We start from the raw sequence: 15,839 nt of genomic DNA on the forward strand, positions 1-15,839 counted from the left end.
GATTGAAAGCGAGTGGATTAGCGGCGATGACGACGCCGGCCAAGATCGAGGGCGCCGTGCCCAAGAAGGTGTACATGCACTACGAGGAGGGAAGCGAGGCGCAGACGCTGACGCTCAAGATGACGCTGCCATCCAAGTGGGCGGGTCACACGGTGGACTACCTCAAGGAGGTGCGGTGACGGTGGAATATCTTACCAATAGTAGCAATTCTCTAACCTGGTTGTGGCAGTTCTTCGTGGAGCACTACAACAACAAGAAGCCCGAGAACGCACTCGACGGTGCACAGATGCACCTGGAGAAGAAGGGCGACGCGCAGCTGTTCGGCGACGAGTTGCTGCACACGGCGGTGAACAAGTACGACGACCTGTTCCTGAAGGCCGGCGCATCCACGCTCAAGCCCGTCCGGGTTCAGAGTAGGTTTAGCAGTTTTGTAGCATTTTGTTACTGGAAACGCTGCTAATTGCTGTTTAATTTGCTGCAAAGCAGAGATCGCTGCGGCCGTTGAGTCGGACAAGAACCTCCTGCAGTGCAAGAACCACGGCTGCCAGAAGAAGTTCCTGGAGGAGGAAAACAGTGATCAGGCGTGCCGTCACCACAGTCTGCCACCACTGTTCCACGACATGAAGAAGGGCTGGCAGTGCTGCTCGTCCAAGATGGTGTACGACTGGGACGACTTCGAAAAGATCGAGCCGTGCATCGTGGGCCGCCACTCGGCTGTTGGCCCCAACTCGCAGTTTGCGGCGTCACCTACGGTGGCTGCGGCCGAGAGCGCAGCCGGCTCTGTGGCAGCTGCTGCCCCGCCGGCGGCTCCCCTCAAGTCAATCGACGACTACAACCAGAAGAACCCGGACGCTGTGACTGCCGTCTCATCGGCCAAGGAGAGCCAGCAGGCCCCGGCCCCCAAGCGGACGGACGGCAAGGCAAACTGTGTCAACTACGGTTGCCAACAGGAGTACGTAGTGGCCGAGAACACTGAGGCGTCGTGTAGGCACCATGCCGGCGCGCCCGTCTTCCACGATGCCAGCAAATTCTGGAGCTGCTGCCCAAAGGACGTCAAGTACGATTTCGACTCGTTCCTCAAGGTGCCGGGCTGCGTGGTGTCTGCGCATACTGACGTGAAGGCAGCTTAGATGGCGTAGAGACAGTTGGTCAGAGCGACCACGAGCTCGTGTGTCGCTCTGGTTGTTTGGAGTCCCAAATTCCCTACAATGTGGTGATTTCCAGCGATTTATTGTGTATTGTGTGCCTCTTTCAGGGGTAATTGAAGCTCTTCATCTCACACGTCGGTACGTTAGCCGACATCAGTAGAGCCATGTTTCGCGATCGAATGTATTTCCTTGCTATGGGAAGTTACAGCAGATCGTGTTATTTGCTCAGCTAACCGTCGTAAGCGCTGTGCTAGTGCTAGTTTCAGTAGAACTCTTCGTCTACGCGGTTAATCTCGTCGCGTACTCGGTTGATTTCGGCCAAGTGCTTCTCCTTGAGATGTAGCACCTCGGCGATACGAGCGCGATTGCGAGACCACTCCTGCTCTTTGGCACCCTTGACGATCTCAGCCACCTTCGCGAGACTTTGTTCGCGCATGGCATCTTCCTGAGCAAGCAGTTTGCCGATGTGGATGTCGTGTGACCCGTTGATGGCATTGTTGAGCGCGTCGCGGTCGTTTAAGATTGCGCGGCACTCATCGGTCAAGTAGTCGTCATCTTCACCGTCATCCGATGCCATTCTCTCGAGTAGCGCGACCGCTAGCTGGCTGACGTTCTCGAAGAAGTTGTTTTCGAGCACTTCAATTGTTCGGAAATGCTCCGTAGAGATATCGCGCGCCTCCGATCCGACAGCCTCGATTGAACTCTCCATGGCAGAGATCAACTCTTGCGCCGTCTCCACTACGTCTGACTCGAGGTTCATGAGCTCGTTGTGTAGTTTATCGCTGGAAACCTCCGCATCATGAAGAAGTTGAAGACCTACTACAGAACCCGATCCGTCTGCGTCCGATGTTGAAGCGCTGTGGGCAGCCGTAGCCTGCTTTAGAAGCTGCTTGGCTGTACGTCGATGATTTTCTACCGCCCGAATGCTTGCTTCTTGGGCGTCAGCTTGAAGTTTCTCGTACGTCGCCTTGAACCCGTCCACCTCTTTCGTCAATCCTGAGTGTTTCTCCAACAAAACGAGCTTCACATCTTCTGCAGCTGCCTTGGCTTTCTCAGTGTAGTCGTCGATAATGTTGCGCAGCCCAGGTAACACCTCAATCTTGCTCATCTCGGTGTCCTCCTTGAACATGTCGGTCAGCAAAGTCTATCGGCAAACAATCGAGTACAACGGTCAGATGCAGAAAGATCCCAGTGCTGGCGAAATTGTGAACGGTTGACCTCGAGGATGATCACGTTTGCATCCTTCAGCATGCTCAAGTACTTCTGTTGCTCGGCTTCTCTTGCTAGCGCGGCATCTTCGATTGCCTTCACTTCCTTCAGTTCTTCCAACTCGTCCTGGTACTGCTCGCGAGCCTGAACTGTTTCATTATCATCAACAAGCGCGTAGTCCAGATACTGAAGCTTTTCCAAATGGGCTAGCAGAAAACTACACGACCGAAACAAACACGAAATTGTTAACGCTTTCTGGACAATACTATCGACTTAGTGATAACTCACGGCCGATACTCTGGGTCGGAGCATACAGGATTTCCGCTCAAGTTGAGCACGCGCAGCTTCTCAAGACACTTCAAGTACAGCAACCCTTCTGTTGATGGTAGTGAATTGTTGCCTATCGATAAAACCTGCCCACAAAATGTCAGTGGGGACACAAAATGTATCTGGTAGATCGACTCCTTGTGCTTACCTGCAGCTCCTTGAGTGTGTCAAGATTTTCGAGTTTGGAGATGCAGTTGTTGTACAGACTCAAGTCCGTGAGCTCCACGAGGTTCTCAAGACCGTTGATAGAGGAAATGTTGTTGAACGACAGATCGAGCCACTCGAGATGGACGAGGTGGCCGATTCCGTCGATCTCCTGCAGCACGTTGTTGTCGAGCTGCAGCTTCACGAGGTGACGCAACGTCTCGAGGTTTTCCATCTTGAAAATGTTCTGGAACGACAGCGACAGTGTCTGGAGCTTGATGAAGTCCACGCTCTGATCGGCCTCATTGATAGCATTATTGTTAGCCGGGTCCAGGTCTGCGCAAGCCACCTTCTTGATCAGCTCGTCACTGATCACGGCCACCTCCGCGTGCCGGACGCCTAATCGATGCATGGAGCCTCACTCCTCGCTTTGATGGGGGAAATCGGTCGAATTTACGCAGCTTTGTTTGGATCGGACCCTGGCTAACGCGACGAGACACCTCAATGCGATGCCGCCACCACACTCGAAATAGGAGCATCTCATGGCGAAACGGATCCACGTCAATGGTAGTCTTGGTATCGACGGCTTTGGTGAGATGGACGAGCTCAGCACGTGAACTGAGATGTTCATTACCGAATTTCCAGCTTCATCCAACAAGCTAGGGTCGATTTTCGGCTCGACAAGTCTCTCCTTCGCTGACTATGGGCTGTGTGAGTTCCGTGCAACGACATCTCGCCGGTGAGAACCAACTCGATGCGAGTGAGGCATCATCCTCTCGGTCTGTGCATTTTGCAAAGACGCCGAGTGTGGCTCAAGTGCACGAAGGCGTCTTGTCCGAGATGGTGCGCTTCCGTCGACCGAACATCCGCGACTCGGCTGGTTTCGATGTGGTTGATAGTGAAGAAGTGGCGCTGTTGATCCAGCAAGGTGGCACTTCCGATGGACCCCAGCTTCGTCCGGAAGAGCAGGACATTGTTGTGGCTGCGCTGAGAGGGAACGTGATCTTCTCGTGTATGCAGCCTGAGCAGCTCCGGTCTCTGGCGACGTGCATGTTCGTGCAAGAGGTCAAAGCTGGAGAGACCGTGATCAATGAGGGCGAGATTGGCGACAAGTTCTACGTCGTTCGCTCAGGCCGATTCGACGTAGTGGCAGACAACGGACATACCATCAACCGACTCGTTGTAGGCTCCACCTTTGGGGAGCTTGGATTAATTTACCGAGCGAAGCGGACAGCCACCGTCATCTCGGACCCCAAAGTCTCCGGTTCATTGTTTGCACTGCCAGGAAAGTACTTCCGGTATATTGCAGCGCAGCGATCACTCGAAACGTATCAAAGCTCGCTGGACGCGCTCAAAAAGGTGAAGTTGCTGAGCAGCTTGACTGCTGAACAACTGGAGGTGGTGGCGGCTTCCGTCTACTCGTTGCGGTACCGTCCAGGTGATACGATCGTGCATAAGGGAGAGCCTGGACGCGTGATGTACATGATTCAAGCTGGTACTGTTGTGTGCACCGACATCGGCAGTGGAAGTGCTTCAATTGGGAAGGTCCAGCTGAAAGAGGGCGACTACTTTGGGGAACGCGCGTTGTTGTCGTCCGAGCCGCGATCTGCTACCGTCGTCGCCCAAACTGACGTTCGAGTGATTGCACTCGACCAGACAACGTTCACGTCATTGTTGGGCCCGCTACAGCAGGTGCTGGACTACAATCGAATGTTGCGTACGCTGGAGAGTATCACCGTGATGAAGAAAGTCCCGTACGCGCTCAAGAAGAAGTTGTTGGATTCGGCGCGCATCGTTCACTTCGAGCCGTGTGAAACGATCCTCAACGAGGGTGATGACGGAGACACCTTCTACATCCTGAAGGAGGGCGAAGCAAAAATGCTCCAGCAGCCCAAGTCCCGATCGTCGTCGACAGCTTCGTGTGCGTCCAGTCCTCCGTCCCCAATGCACAAAGCTCCTCAATTGAACGGTGGCGTGGAACTTCTGTCATCTCCTCCACTCGAAGTTGCTCGTATTCTACCCGGTGACACCTTTGGCGAGTTGGCCATTTTGGACCGACGTCGTCAGCCTGCATCGATTGTTGCCTGCACTAAGGTGGAGTGCTTTGCACTTACCAGCCGCGACTTTGACAATATCTTCGAGTCCGTCAAGGATGACCTGCACGATCTGGCAAGACAAAAAGAACTCGTCAGCAGCGACAAACTTTTTGCACACGAAATCACTTTATCCAGTCTGAAGTACATTTGTGCAATCGGCATGGGGTCCTTTGGCGTGGTGCATATGGCCGAACATGTCCCTACGGGGCGATTCGTAGCCGTGAAGGAAATGTGGAAGTCGCGGTTGGAGAAGCTCCGACAGACACACCACATTTACAGCGAGAAAAAGTTGCTGCTTCAGATTGATTCACAGTTTCTTCTCAAGTGCTACGCCACCCTGCAAGACGAGAATAAGATTTACTTTGTGACGGAGCTCCTGGTCGGTGGAGAACTCTTCCGACGCATCGTCACCCCCTCAGGACTCTCAATCTTGCTCTCTCAACCTGATACCCGCTTTTACGCTGCCTGCTGCGTCAAGGGACTCGAGTATTTACACGAACACAACTTCGTCTATCGCGACTTGAAGCCTGAGAACATTTTGCTGGATTCTAGCGGCTACGCCAAGCTCGTGGACTTTGGGTTTGCGAAGAAGTTGACTGGCAAAACGTACACATTGTGCGGCACCCCAGAGTACCTGGCTCCGGAAATTATCATCGGCATCGGACACAACGTGGCTGTAGATTGCTGGGGTCTTGGGATTCTTATCTACGAGATGGTGGTGGGCGACTCACCGTTCTCGTCACCTGACGAAGATCACCTTGCAGTGTGCCGAAACATCCTGCAAGGCCACATTTCGTTCCCTCCAGACTGTGATCGTGACTGGAAATCCATAGTTTTAGCGTTGCTCCAGCGTCAGCCAGAGAAGCGTGCATCAATGATAGCGGGTTCGTTGCTGGATGTTCGAAAGGAGAAGTGGCTCGCCGGATTTGACTGGGACTCGTTCACACAAAGAACGATGCCGACGCCTTGGATACCCGATGTCACGAGTGAAATCGACACAAGATATTTCCCCAAAGTCACCAAAGACGAACTTACCGAATTTGAGTCCTGGAAAGAGCACAAGCCTGTGGGCAACTGGGATGACTTTTGAGTCCGGCGAGATCCACAAAAACAGTCAAATAAAATGTTCTATAGCGATTTTACCTAGCGCTCTTCACCGGGTATAAAGGAATCCCTCAAAACATGTACATGTACTGGTAGCTATCACACTTTAGCATGGCGGTTAGAGTCTGGTTCGCTCTCCTTCTGCCCCCCAGTCTCACTGTCTTCCTTGGAGACATCTAGGGATAGCACAGCGGACGGGTGTTTCTTCAGCGGGGCTAACTTCGTCGTCTCGAGATATTCCTCCACATCCAGCGCCACCTCAGCTGCCCCCGCTGCCTCATTTCGTCTGCCGGATAGAACCTGCGACTTCATATCCACCACAGGTGGCGGGACGTCCACCACCGCCGCAGTCTCGTACATCCGCCGCAGCAACTGCTGAAAGCGTCGAAACTTGTTGGTCACGTGCGAAATGACCATCACAGCCAGCACCGGATAAAGCACCCCGCCGGCAATGAGGAAGTAGACACACATTCCTATTTGCCAGCACGTCCGACCGGAGTCGTTCTCCGAGCAGCGGTTGAACTGGTCCTTGTAGAACGTCGAGTCGACGATGATCCGGAACACGAAGAAGTACCAGACCGCTGCCGACACCAGACAACCCACTCCATTGAATACGCACAAGTGCATCAAGTATTGGTCTGCAACAGTGCAGTGTGCCGTGGTGATCAAATGAATGGCCCAAACCACCACCACGACTGCAAATCCAGCCGTCACCGACATCGTCAGCTGCAAAAAAGTCATGGCCGTGCCGCAGTACACGTCCATGACCTGGCAATACTGTTTGTGCAGTTCCCCCACTGCATCAGCACAAAACGAGTTCTGCGTAGCACTAGCACAAAAGTACACAAATAAGTTTTGGTATCAAATGTGTACAAGCTACCTGGCGTACCATTGCGCACTGTAAGTATGGACACCACTTTCCTGGGGCGGGACCCATAATGAATTGCCGGGATCAAATTTTGGGTCGCCCACGTGTTCCGTGAAGTTGAGCCAGAGACCCATTCCCTGCGAGTAGTAGATTGTGTCGTTGCGCTCGCCGGACTGGGCCAGCCACAGCGGCATGAGCGTCGTGTACCATATGAGCGGAGTTAGCGTTACTGCCAGCAGCACCACTGCAATCGAGTGAAAAGTCAGGGAAATGCAGAGGCAGAGGCAGCAGGGAGCACAAGAAGACGCACCCGACAGCTGCAGCAGGTTCTTCATGGCAGATGACAAAATGCGATTTTTAGCTTTTGTAAAACAAAGTCTAATTTTCGGTTGAAAACGGAATATCCACAACAACATCCAAAATATCCATCGATAGTTATACTCCCCCTCAAATAGACTCAGCCAGCCGGGTATTCCGCACAATAGTCTCGCCGCTTCTGGCCTTGTATGCAATTGACCGCTTAATATAGCGCCAGGCTCCAGCAGTGCAACCGTTCCGAACTCGCAGCCTCGCTGAGTAGCAGGCTTGGTGGTGGTCCCAGGAATCCCGTGACATTGTATTGATACTTCGCTCGAGGGTTTCCAGAGCTGGGCATTGGCGCAGCGCAAGATCAACAGACGTGGTCATAGCTTGCACGCGAGGATTAGAAAAATGGGGGCTGATCTCGTAGAGAGCGGGAGAAAGGGTCGACTACTTTCAAGATTTTTTTCTCCGGAAATAGTGGTTGTCGACTCGGAACGAATTGAGATTGTGAGGCGAGCTCTGTTCGCCGGGCATGATGTCGGCTACCTGCTTGGCGTCTCGAAGCAAGATCAACTCCAGTTACCATCGCGCTTCCAGTGGTAATTAGTTTTATGGCTTATAGTATTAAGATCTTTAACTCCATGTGTATAAATAGTTTTGTGATAAGTAGTACATGCATCTGATTCCCCAAAAGAGCCAACAATGGTGCGCGTCCTGCTCGTCCTGGCCTCTTTAGCCGCAGCCTGCAGCGCCACCGGACTGCGCCTCTTCTCCTCTAAGGACTCGTTCGAGTGGGTTCTGGACCCGCACGCCGCCGACCGCTGCGAGAATGGCTCCACCGGCTGTGTGAACCACGTGAAATATGGCTACACTGTGGTGCCTGTTACCGTGACGACAGACCGGAAGTTGGTCCTCCAAGTGGCCGAGAGACCCCCCAGACTCTCTGCTATCGTGAAGCTGCAGACAATCACGCAGCCTGGATGCGTTGTCAGCGGATGTCACACTGTCAAGTTGCTGGGCGTTTTGCCCCAAGAGGACTGCTTCAACCGGCAGGTGCGGAAAGAGGCAGACCAACCGGACGGAAAGAGCGTCGAGATCGGCTTTGGGGGGATCTACTACGAGCATCTACCCGAGGGGGAGCTCTATGTCAAGTACGAACGCAAAAACTACTTGACGAATGAAGAGACTTGCACGTACGAGATCCGGGATGGATACAAAAGGTGGTTTTAGGTTGATCGAGACTTTCAGCTGGATACGAAGTAATACAGATGGACACTCAAGTAGCTACATTTTTACATGTAGTAGCTTCCACATGATTGATGATTTCTGTTCGATGTCGTGGTTCACTTCTCAGTTTGCGTTCTCAAGGCCAAGTGCAACGACTATGGGAAACTGCTGCAAGCCGACGAAGAGAACTATAACAGACTCACGCACAAGGCGCGTAGAACGGGGGCCTACGCCCCTCATGTACCAGACACGGACACGCACCGTTGGCTATTTCCTCGACTATTACATCGGAGGTTACGATGGTGGTGGGGACACTGGAGGAGGCTGTGATGGGGGTGGAGGCGATGGTGGGGGTGGCGGAGGGGGCGATGGAGGAGGCGGTGGGTGCGGTTGAATAAGGCTAATCACATTTTGCCATCTACGAAAGTTAAGAAGTACTTCTATCAACCAATGCCAATGAACGTGTTGCCTATATCGAGTTACCCATACATCTTTCTGTAGCAGTATGCGCCAGCTAAAACCTTTCAGCAGTGAATACCAATGAAGCATTCTAGTTAGGAGGAAGGCTAAGTCAATGACTACAATGGGAAGTTCCTTTCCAGCCACTTGACGGTCATTCCTCCGGAAGTACATGGCACGTGTAACGAACGTCAGCCTGAAGACGTTGGGGTAGTGGAATTGCAGAAAAAGCAGCACTTCGAAGATGTTCAAATTACTCTGTAGTAAGGAGGCTTCTAACGGACTGAACTCGGGAAAATGCGCTTGTAACCAGCTAGCAACGTGTAGTTGCCCACTTCCCATAGCTTTCTCGATCGCGACACGCGAGCAGTTCACCGACCGGCTTGCGTGGAGCTACTTGATCACCTCCAAATGACCATTTTCAGCGGCTGTATCCATTGCACCTTGCTTACACTCCTCAGACCGATGTAGGTGGAGCCATTGAAGCACCTCCAGATGACCACCGCCTGCAGTCCAGTTCATCGCCCAGGGAGCTCGAGCCCAAAACTCCCTTACGTTTCCATTTGGCTTGAGTTTTCTTCGGATCTCTTCAAATTGTGGCGAGGATTCAAAACCATTCAAAAACCGCAGTATTTCCAAGTGATCATGCTTCGCAGCTGCAGCCATTAGCATCCTTGACCAAGCTTTCAAGTCTTATAACAGTCGAAATTGTTGACAGTCCACCATTCTAAGAGCAATGTCATTCATGTAAGTCAGGAACACTATCACAAATCAGTAGGACAGCGTATCCTTTTACTACATGTACTGGCAATTTTGTGCGAGGGGTAGTCTGTTTCTATCAACTACTCGATGCTTCTGAGTTCGGTATTCAATGTGACCCAAATCAAAGGAAATGTGTTACCACGGAATGACCCCCCTCTAAGCACTGAACAAGTCGCGGCATGACATTACCGTGACAATTCTTTTTCTAGCCACCATAGAAATTGTTCATCAATCATGGCAGTGTGTAACCTCGATGACGCTAGCTGCCCATGCTCTCTCGGATGAGGTCCCGCAGATCGAATCTGTCCCACAACGGCGACACCACAACGGTACTCACCACTTCCTGGTTCTCATCAAAGAAGATCAAGTGGGGCGGCTGGGCGAACTCCTTCACCTGCAGCAGCAGCAAAACATCAAGACCATAACCTTTCATTGCACAGCAAAAATGGATTAGGTAGAACCTCAAAGTTCGGCAGTTGGTGCTGCTGAATCTCATTTACGAACTCGTTGAGATGCGGAAACCCTTGGAGCTGGCACGGAATGTGGAACGGAGCTCGCAGTTCTCCACGCACCGCGACTCGCTCACTCTATTAACACATCGAGCATCGTACTGCATGAGCTCGCAATTGGTAGTAGCTCCTCCTCCATTTACCACTCATGCTGGATGAAGCACGTACAGTTGGTCGGGGCAGGAGTTTTCGGAGCACGTTCTGCACTTCAGTTGACAACGGAGCCGGGTCCAGCTGTCCGTGGACTGGGGCTGAGCAGGTTGCAGTGGACGCGTTGAGGCAGGCAATTGGTGCTGCAGCAGTGAGCAACAGTACCAGCAGGGTAGCGCGTGGCATTGCTGGTGTCGCTTGAAGATGGCTACAGTTTTTGGATCGCGTGGTGGATTGGTACGTAAATTTATCGCGCGTATTCGTCCAGCTTCTACCCCTACCCCACGTCACGCTAATGGATTTTCGTATGTTTCATCTATTGATGCAGTGATATCCATTTATACAAGTAGTAAATTCTCTTTATTGTGCTAGCTTGAAGAAGGTGCTGATATGTAATACTACCGGTTATAGAATGAATGAAATCGTACCTAGTCAAAATCAACGTTTATGAGCCACTCTTGTCGTGGGGCCGTAAACGACCCGCCTTGACGCTGGCACAGAGGTGCTCACTCCACGCTCAACTCCACGCTCAACTCCAAGACACACAACCAAGCTTAAGAAAGTGCCGGTATAATATCGCCATCAACCTTCTCCCGCATTGCGCGACCCGCATGTTCGTGTCCTTTGCAACGCAGCCATAGGTCAAAATTTGCGTTCCCTACCCCTAGTAGTCAGACCTGTCGTACCGTACCTGTCCCGCTATCTCCTCTCCTTCAGCTCTCTTCCTCACAACCTCCGCGCAATAAGCCCCAACCTTTCCGCATTAAGTTAGGGCAGGACGACGTCCAGCAGAGCGTCTCCCCCCGTGCCTCTGCTCCAGTCGCCCATGCACGCGCCCTACAGCCGCCCCACGTCCTCGTCGCAGTCGCTGGGCGTCTCGTCCTCCACCGCCTCGGACGCGGACGTCAACATGCTGCAGGAGCGGGAGCCGCCGCCGCCCGCCGCGCTGCACACGTGTCTGCAGTCGACCACGCGCTGGTTCCAGCTCGTCATGTTCTTCGCCTTCGTGCTGGCGCTCGTGCTGGCCATGGGGAGCAGCTACGACAACCTGAGCCCAGGGCTCATCTGGGGCGGCGTGTTGTCCGTTTTCTCCGTCTTCTTCGTCATCTTGTCGTACGCGAGCGTGCCCAGCTACCGGCAGCATCCGAACCCGCTCGTGTTCTGGCGCGCCATTGCCGACGCCGTGTTCGTGCTGCAGCTGCTGGCGCAGCAGTTCGTGCGCTGCCTATTCTTCGACTGCGTGCCGCTCTGCAGCAGCACGAACAAGCAGTGCGGCTGCAGCGTCGACAGCGGTGCCGGCTCGACCTGCGAAATCTTCGCGGGCCTGTTCGAGTTCACGCTGCTGGCCTCCGAGTGTTGGTTCTTCTGTATGACGGCCAACCTGCTCATGAGCCTCACGAACCCCTTCACGGACTTTAAGCGCAACACGCGCATGTTTCACTTGGGCTCGTGGCTCATCCCGCTCGTTCTCGGCCTTTTGCTGATGAACACGGATGACTGGGCCGGCTACTCAGACCTGGGCGTGTGCTGGACCAACGCGCTCAAGAACCTGCCGGGCGACGATATGGCCGAGTGTCCGCAAGGGTACGAAGTCACTGACAACTTCTCGAGCGACTACAAAGCCGTGAACGCCAACATCATCAGCTGGCTCTTCTTTTACGTCTGGATGGGGCTCTTCATCATCTTCGGCATTGCCGTTTGGGTCTGGGCGTGGAAGCGGCTCAGCGAGGGCATGCCCGAGACGTACGCGGTGCGCGTACAGAGCATCAATCGTGCCAGGTTCAACGTGTTCGCGGTCACCTTTTACTGGATCATTGTCGTCATTGTGTATATCAAGTTTTTGTCGCGGGACCGCGCCGACCCCGATAAGTCGAGCGAGCTGTTGAATTTCCTCATTGCAGGAAAAGGATACCTCGATCTCGTCATTTGGTTCGCGCTGAATGATTTCCACGTCGCACACTTTACGCGTTGTCTGGGAGAGAACACGGGCGAGATCGACGTGGACCTGAACCCACAGGTGAATGCTGCCTTGCGCCGGGAAGTGCTCTTCTACACGACGTCGGGTATTATTCAGGCGGTGCAGGCTGCAGAACGCCTCCCGGCTTCACAGCGCATCCAACACTTGGCTTTGTTGCCACAGACAAAGGCCGCGAACGTCACGACGGCGGCAGCTTTCACAGCGGTTCCCATCAGCGATAGCGGTAATGCTGCACACCCGTCCGCAGCTTACGCGGCGTACCGTCAGCAACAATCGAATGATGCGGAACGAGAAGGCACAAGCGGCGCAGGTGCTTTTGATGAGAACATGCGTGTAGCCAAGAATTCGCCTCGGACGAAGACTTTCCATGACTACGAGCCCCACGCATTCAAGAAGATTCGTGAACGTTTTGGTGTGAACAATGAGGCGTATCTACAGGCTCTTTCGGCTACAGCCAAGGAGCGTCTGAGTGAAGGCGCCAGTGGAGCCTTCATGTTCTACTCTGCTGATGGCTCTCTTATCGTCAAGAGTACGAGCAAGGAAGAGTGCTCGTTCCTGCGCAGCATCGCGCAAGACTACGCGAACTACCTCTGTGCTAACCCCCGTTCTCTATTGTTGCGCTTCTACGGTTGCCACTGCCTCGAGTTGTACGGCAAGCAGTTCTCGTTTGTTGTCATGGCAAACCTGTTTGACACGGATCAAGTCATTCACTCACGTTACGACATCAAGGGATCGTGGGTCAACCGCCATGGAGATCTGCCCAAGCGTGGCAAGAAGGTTACGTGCCGCCACTGCAACCGGAAGTACATGTACCAGAACTCGGCTCCAGAGAATGCTAATTGCACGGTTCGACTTGGCGGCCACGAGCCAAACGTTGTGCTAAAGGACTCTGATCTCACTCAGAAACTCAACCTTGATCGCGATGTGGCGTTGGAGCTGTATCAGCAACTTTGTGCAGACTCGCAGCTCCTATGTTCGTTTGGTATCATGGACTATTCGCTTTTAATGGGCATCAATGAAGTGGAGTACGTGGTCGATGAGGGAGAAAGTAGCACCGATGACGACGCCGAGGCGACTAACACGCCAATCCAGGGTACCACACAAGCAACGAAGCCAGGAAACAACCAGCAGCGGTCGTCTGTATATAACCCTTTTACGGAAAACTCGATGATGGATCCACGCAGTGGAGGTGTGCAAAATTTGGCGAGATCTAAAGGACCACCTCCAGTACAGCCGTCGTCGAAGAATCGACACCACGCGAGCGTGTCTTCGAACATTAGCTCGAGCTATACCAGCCGAACAGCTCTAGGCGAGCCAGTGATGCAGCGGAAGGCGTCAAAGCCCCGTGAGTACGTGAAAAAAAGTAACCGTCACGGACGAACTGAGAGCAACACGTCGTCGTCTGGACGGCGTCTACCGCGTTCAGGCATGCGCATGGCCAACACGGTCGTGGGTCCAGCTTACTACCATCTTGGTGTGATCGACATTTTGCAGACGTGGACTTTCCAAAAACGCATGGAGCGGTTTTTCAAGATCGCTTTCAGGGGCGTGGACGGTGATGGTCTATCTGCCATCCCGCCAAAACTGTATCAAGCGCGCTTCCAACTCAAAATGGCTGATATCCTGGGTGTTGAGGACCTCGTCGGTGGTAACAACGCTGACCTGGATCTGTTTACACAGCAGAACTCTCACATGGACGTTGATACTCAGCAAGTGGACCAACAGTTCAACATCCAATCGATCCGGTCATTGGCATCCTCCGAACTTGTGGCGATTAATCCCATGGACTCGCATTACGCGAACAGCCGCTCGTCCTCGAACTTACGACAGCGTAGCACGGAAAATTCACAGTCCGTTGGCCAAGACACGGAGGAGTACACGGGCATTGACTACCACTTGTAGGAAAAGCCGATGCAAAGCAGGCGATGATGAAATGATGACTGTTTTGTGCAGCTGCTGACAACAATCGGAGGACTGAGGGACACTCCAACTACGCGATGGGATGCATTGTATTTCTCCGCAACGGATGATTGATCAGGCAACGTAGTGAATTGTCCAAACTCCTTGCCGACAAGGTGCGGCAATTTTAACGACCACAGGAGGTGTTTATACGAAATGCATGTTAACTACACAACAACAGAGAAAACGCATGCATCACTGACTCGATGTACAAGACTCATGGTTTGAATTGATTAACTAATTCTTACGGGAGGGTAGATGGCGAAATTGACCACTGACAAACGCCAAACATTTATCCAGATGTCGCGATCCCTTTGCAGTGGTAAATGGAGCTGCACAGTCTGCCCGACGAGGTCAAGGCGGCCACTCGAAATCAAACTTGGTATCGCGCAGGAGGCAGCGTACTCATCTCGTCGCAAGTACCCGCAATTCAGCATCCATTCAATTACTTCGGGATGCGGGCAACCTGCTGCACAGTCCAAAATGCAGCTCCCCGTGGGCAGTGAGTGCGACTTGAACAATACGCGAAACAATTCGATTGTTTGTGCTTTGTTGTTCTCATTATCACGTGGAGCGTCCATGTCCGAGCAACTGCAGTATGAGCGGTTTTTCACCTATGGATACAGTTGCCTCCATCACTATGCGTAGTCGTCTCATGATTAGTTATTTGGTTAACTATGTGTTCCAGTGAGCATGCAAGTGGTCATTCTTCACGGCAACCGTCAGAAGCGTGCTGACACGGTAATCTTCCGGTACTTCGATAGCATGTAGAGTGCCCAATAGGGCGTGACACGTGTGAGCCTATAAAGAAAGAGAAAACCTCGAGTGGAATAGCCATCAGTCACCAGTAAATTGCAGTGCTGTCTTCGTTAGACAGGATCATAAGCAGGGTGTGCTTTGAATTCTAAAGAAAGGTGTCATTTTGATCCGTATCATGAAAGACTGAGTGCGTTCTTCACACTTCCGTGACTTGGTCCCGCCGGACCTAACAGCAATAAGTTTTTCCTATGCAAACAGGCTTGAGATGCTGCTTTTTCAACATGCGCACTATCCGCAGTTGATGACCAGAGAGATCATGCAGACAGCAGTAAGGATTATTTTAAAGTACTGGCCAGCCGCTGAGCAGCGGCCCGTGCTAGACTGGATAGGAGAACATTTTGAAGACGTGAATACCTGCTACGATAGTTGATTTTCTTGGAGGTGAAATATAGAGAAGCTGTAGTTTTTGCTCGGATCCAAGCTGGCTTAAGAACGAGTAACATGTGTTCGCCACATACTTTTCTTTGATTGTCTATTGCTGTTTCAACCAAGTGGCCAGCGATCTCCGTGTAGAACTATCAGTGGGTCTTGCAGCTTTTGATCCATAGCTTTGCTGGACTGGATCTGGGAATCAAGTACTTCACTTCTTGAGTTCAGGCTCTACAAACGTCTTTTGTGATCGCTGATCGCTCTCGAAGTCTTGCATGTGGTAGCAAAATTGTGGAATGGTTTTCGCATTGCTTGCAACCAAAACTATTCTACATGGAATGCAGCACTTCGATGAATCCGATTTGCGTGCCAGTTGGTTAAAACCAAAACGGGTAACGATTGCTGGGT

General features: G+C 52.5%; 7 protein-coding genes across 8 annotated transcripts; 4 read left to right on the forward strand and 3 right to left on the reverse strand.

Moving 5' to 3' along the window:
- Positions 1-26: 26 nt before the first annotated feature.
- KRP23_6812 (Cysteine and histidine-rich domain-containing protein 1) lies at positions 27-1,130 on the forward strand (the record flags this gene model as incomplete). The annotated part of the gene is made up of 3 exons (XM_067892047.1): positions 27-170; positions 230-413; positions 487-1,130. The coding sequence occupies 3 exons, from the start codon at positions 27-29 to the stop codon at positions 1,128-1,130; spliced, it is 972 nt and encodes a 323-aa protein (XP_067746347.1).
- A 280-nt stretch (positions 1,131-1,410) lies between these two features.
- Positions 1,411-3,240, reverse strand: KRP23_6813 (Dynein regulatory complex subunit 3; the record flags this gene model as incomplete). The annotated part of the gene is made up of 4 exons (XM_067892050.1): positions 1,411-2,292; positions 2,367-2,574; positions 2,646-2,770; positions 2,833-3,240. The coding sequence occupies 4 exons, from the start codon at positions 3,238-3,240 to the stop codon at positions 1,411-1,413; spliced, it is 1,623 nt and encodes a 540-aa protein (XP_067746348.1).
- Positions 3,241-3,530: 290 nt separating this feature from the next.
- Positions 3,531-6,014, forward strand: KRP23_6814 (cGMP-dependent protein kinase 1; the record flags this gene model as incomplete). The annotated part of the gene is made up of 1 exon (XM_067892051.1): positions 3,531-6,014. The coding sequence occupies one exon, from the start codon at positions 3,531-3,533 to the stop codon at positions 6,012-6,014; it is 2,484 nt and encodes an 827-aa protein (XP_067746349.1).
- A 113-nt stretch (positions 6,015-6,127) lies between these two features.
- On the reverse strand, positions 6,128-7,231 carry KRP23_6815 (uncharacterized protein; the record flags this gene model as incomplete). The annotated part of the gene is made up of 3 exons (XM_067892052.1): positions 6,128-6,857; positions 6,918-7,140; positions 7,207-7,231. 3 exons carry the CDS (start codon positions 7,229-7,231, stop codon positions 6,128-6,130), a joined length of 978 nt encoding a protein of 325 aa, XP_067746350.1.
- Positions 7,232-7,901: 670 nt separating this feature from the next.
- KRP23_6816 (uncharacterized protein) lies at positions 7,902-8,429 on the forward strand (the record flags this gene model as incomplete). The annotated part of the gene is made up of 1 exon (XM_067892053.1): positions 7,902-8,429. One exon carries the CDS (start codon positions 7,902-7,904, stop codon positions 8,427-8,429), a length of 528 nt encoding a protein of 175 aa, XP_067746351.1.
- Positions 8,430-9,906: 1,477 nt separating this feature from the next.
- On the reverse strand, positions 9,907-10,492 carry KRP23_6817 (uncharacterized protein; the record flags this gene model as incomplete). 2 transcript variants are annotated; one of them, XM_067892055.1, is made up of 4 exons in its annotated part: positions 9,907-10,073; positions 10,152-10,234; positions 10,325-10,407; positions 10,472-10,492. In XM_067892055.1, 4 exons carry the CDS (start codon positions 10,490-10,492, stop codon positions 9,907-9,909), a joined length of 354 nt encoding a protein of 117 aa, XP_067746353.1. The 2 variants fall into 2 exon arrangements, with proteins under 2 accessions (XP_067746353.1, XP_067746352.1); XM_067892054.1 differs by having other exon boundaries at positions 9,907-10,041; positions 10,109-10,234; positions 10,325-10,492.
- A 640-nt stretch (positions 10,493-11,132) lies between these two features.
- Positions 11,133-14,186, forward strand: KRP23_6818 (Phosphatidylinositol 4-phosphate 5-kinase type-1 alpha; the record flags this gene model as incomplete). Its single annotated transcript, XM_067892056.1, has 1 exon — positions 11,133-14,186. One exon carries the CDS (start codon positions 11,133-11,135, stop codon positions 14,184-14,186), a length of 3,054 nt encoding a protein of 1,017 aa, XP_067746354.1.
- Positions 14,187-15,839: the final 1,653 nt, after the last annotated feature.

Source organism: Phytophthora ramorum, assembly GCF_020800215.1.
Source record: "Phytophthora ramorum isolate Pr-102 chromosome Unknown Phyram_PR-102_s0005, whole genome shotgun sequence".
NCBI classification, from domain to species: domain Eukaryota; phylum Oomycota; class Peronosporomycetes; order Peronosporales; family Peronosporaceae; genus Phytophthora; species Phytophthora ramorum.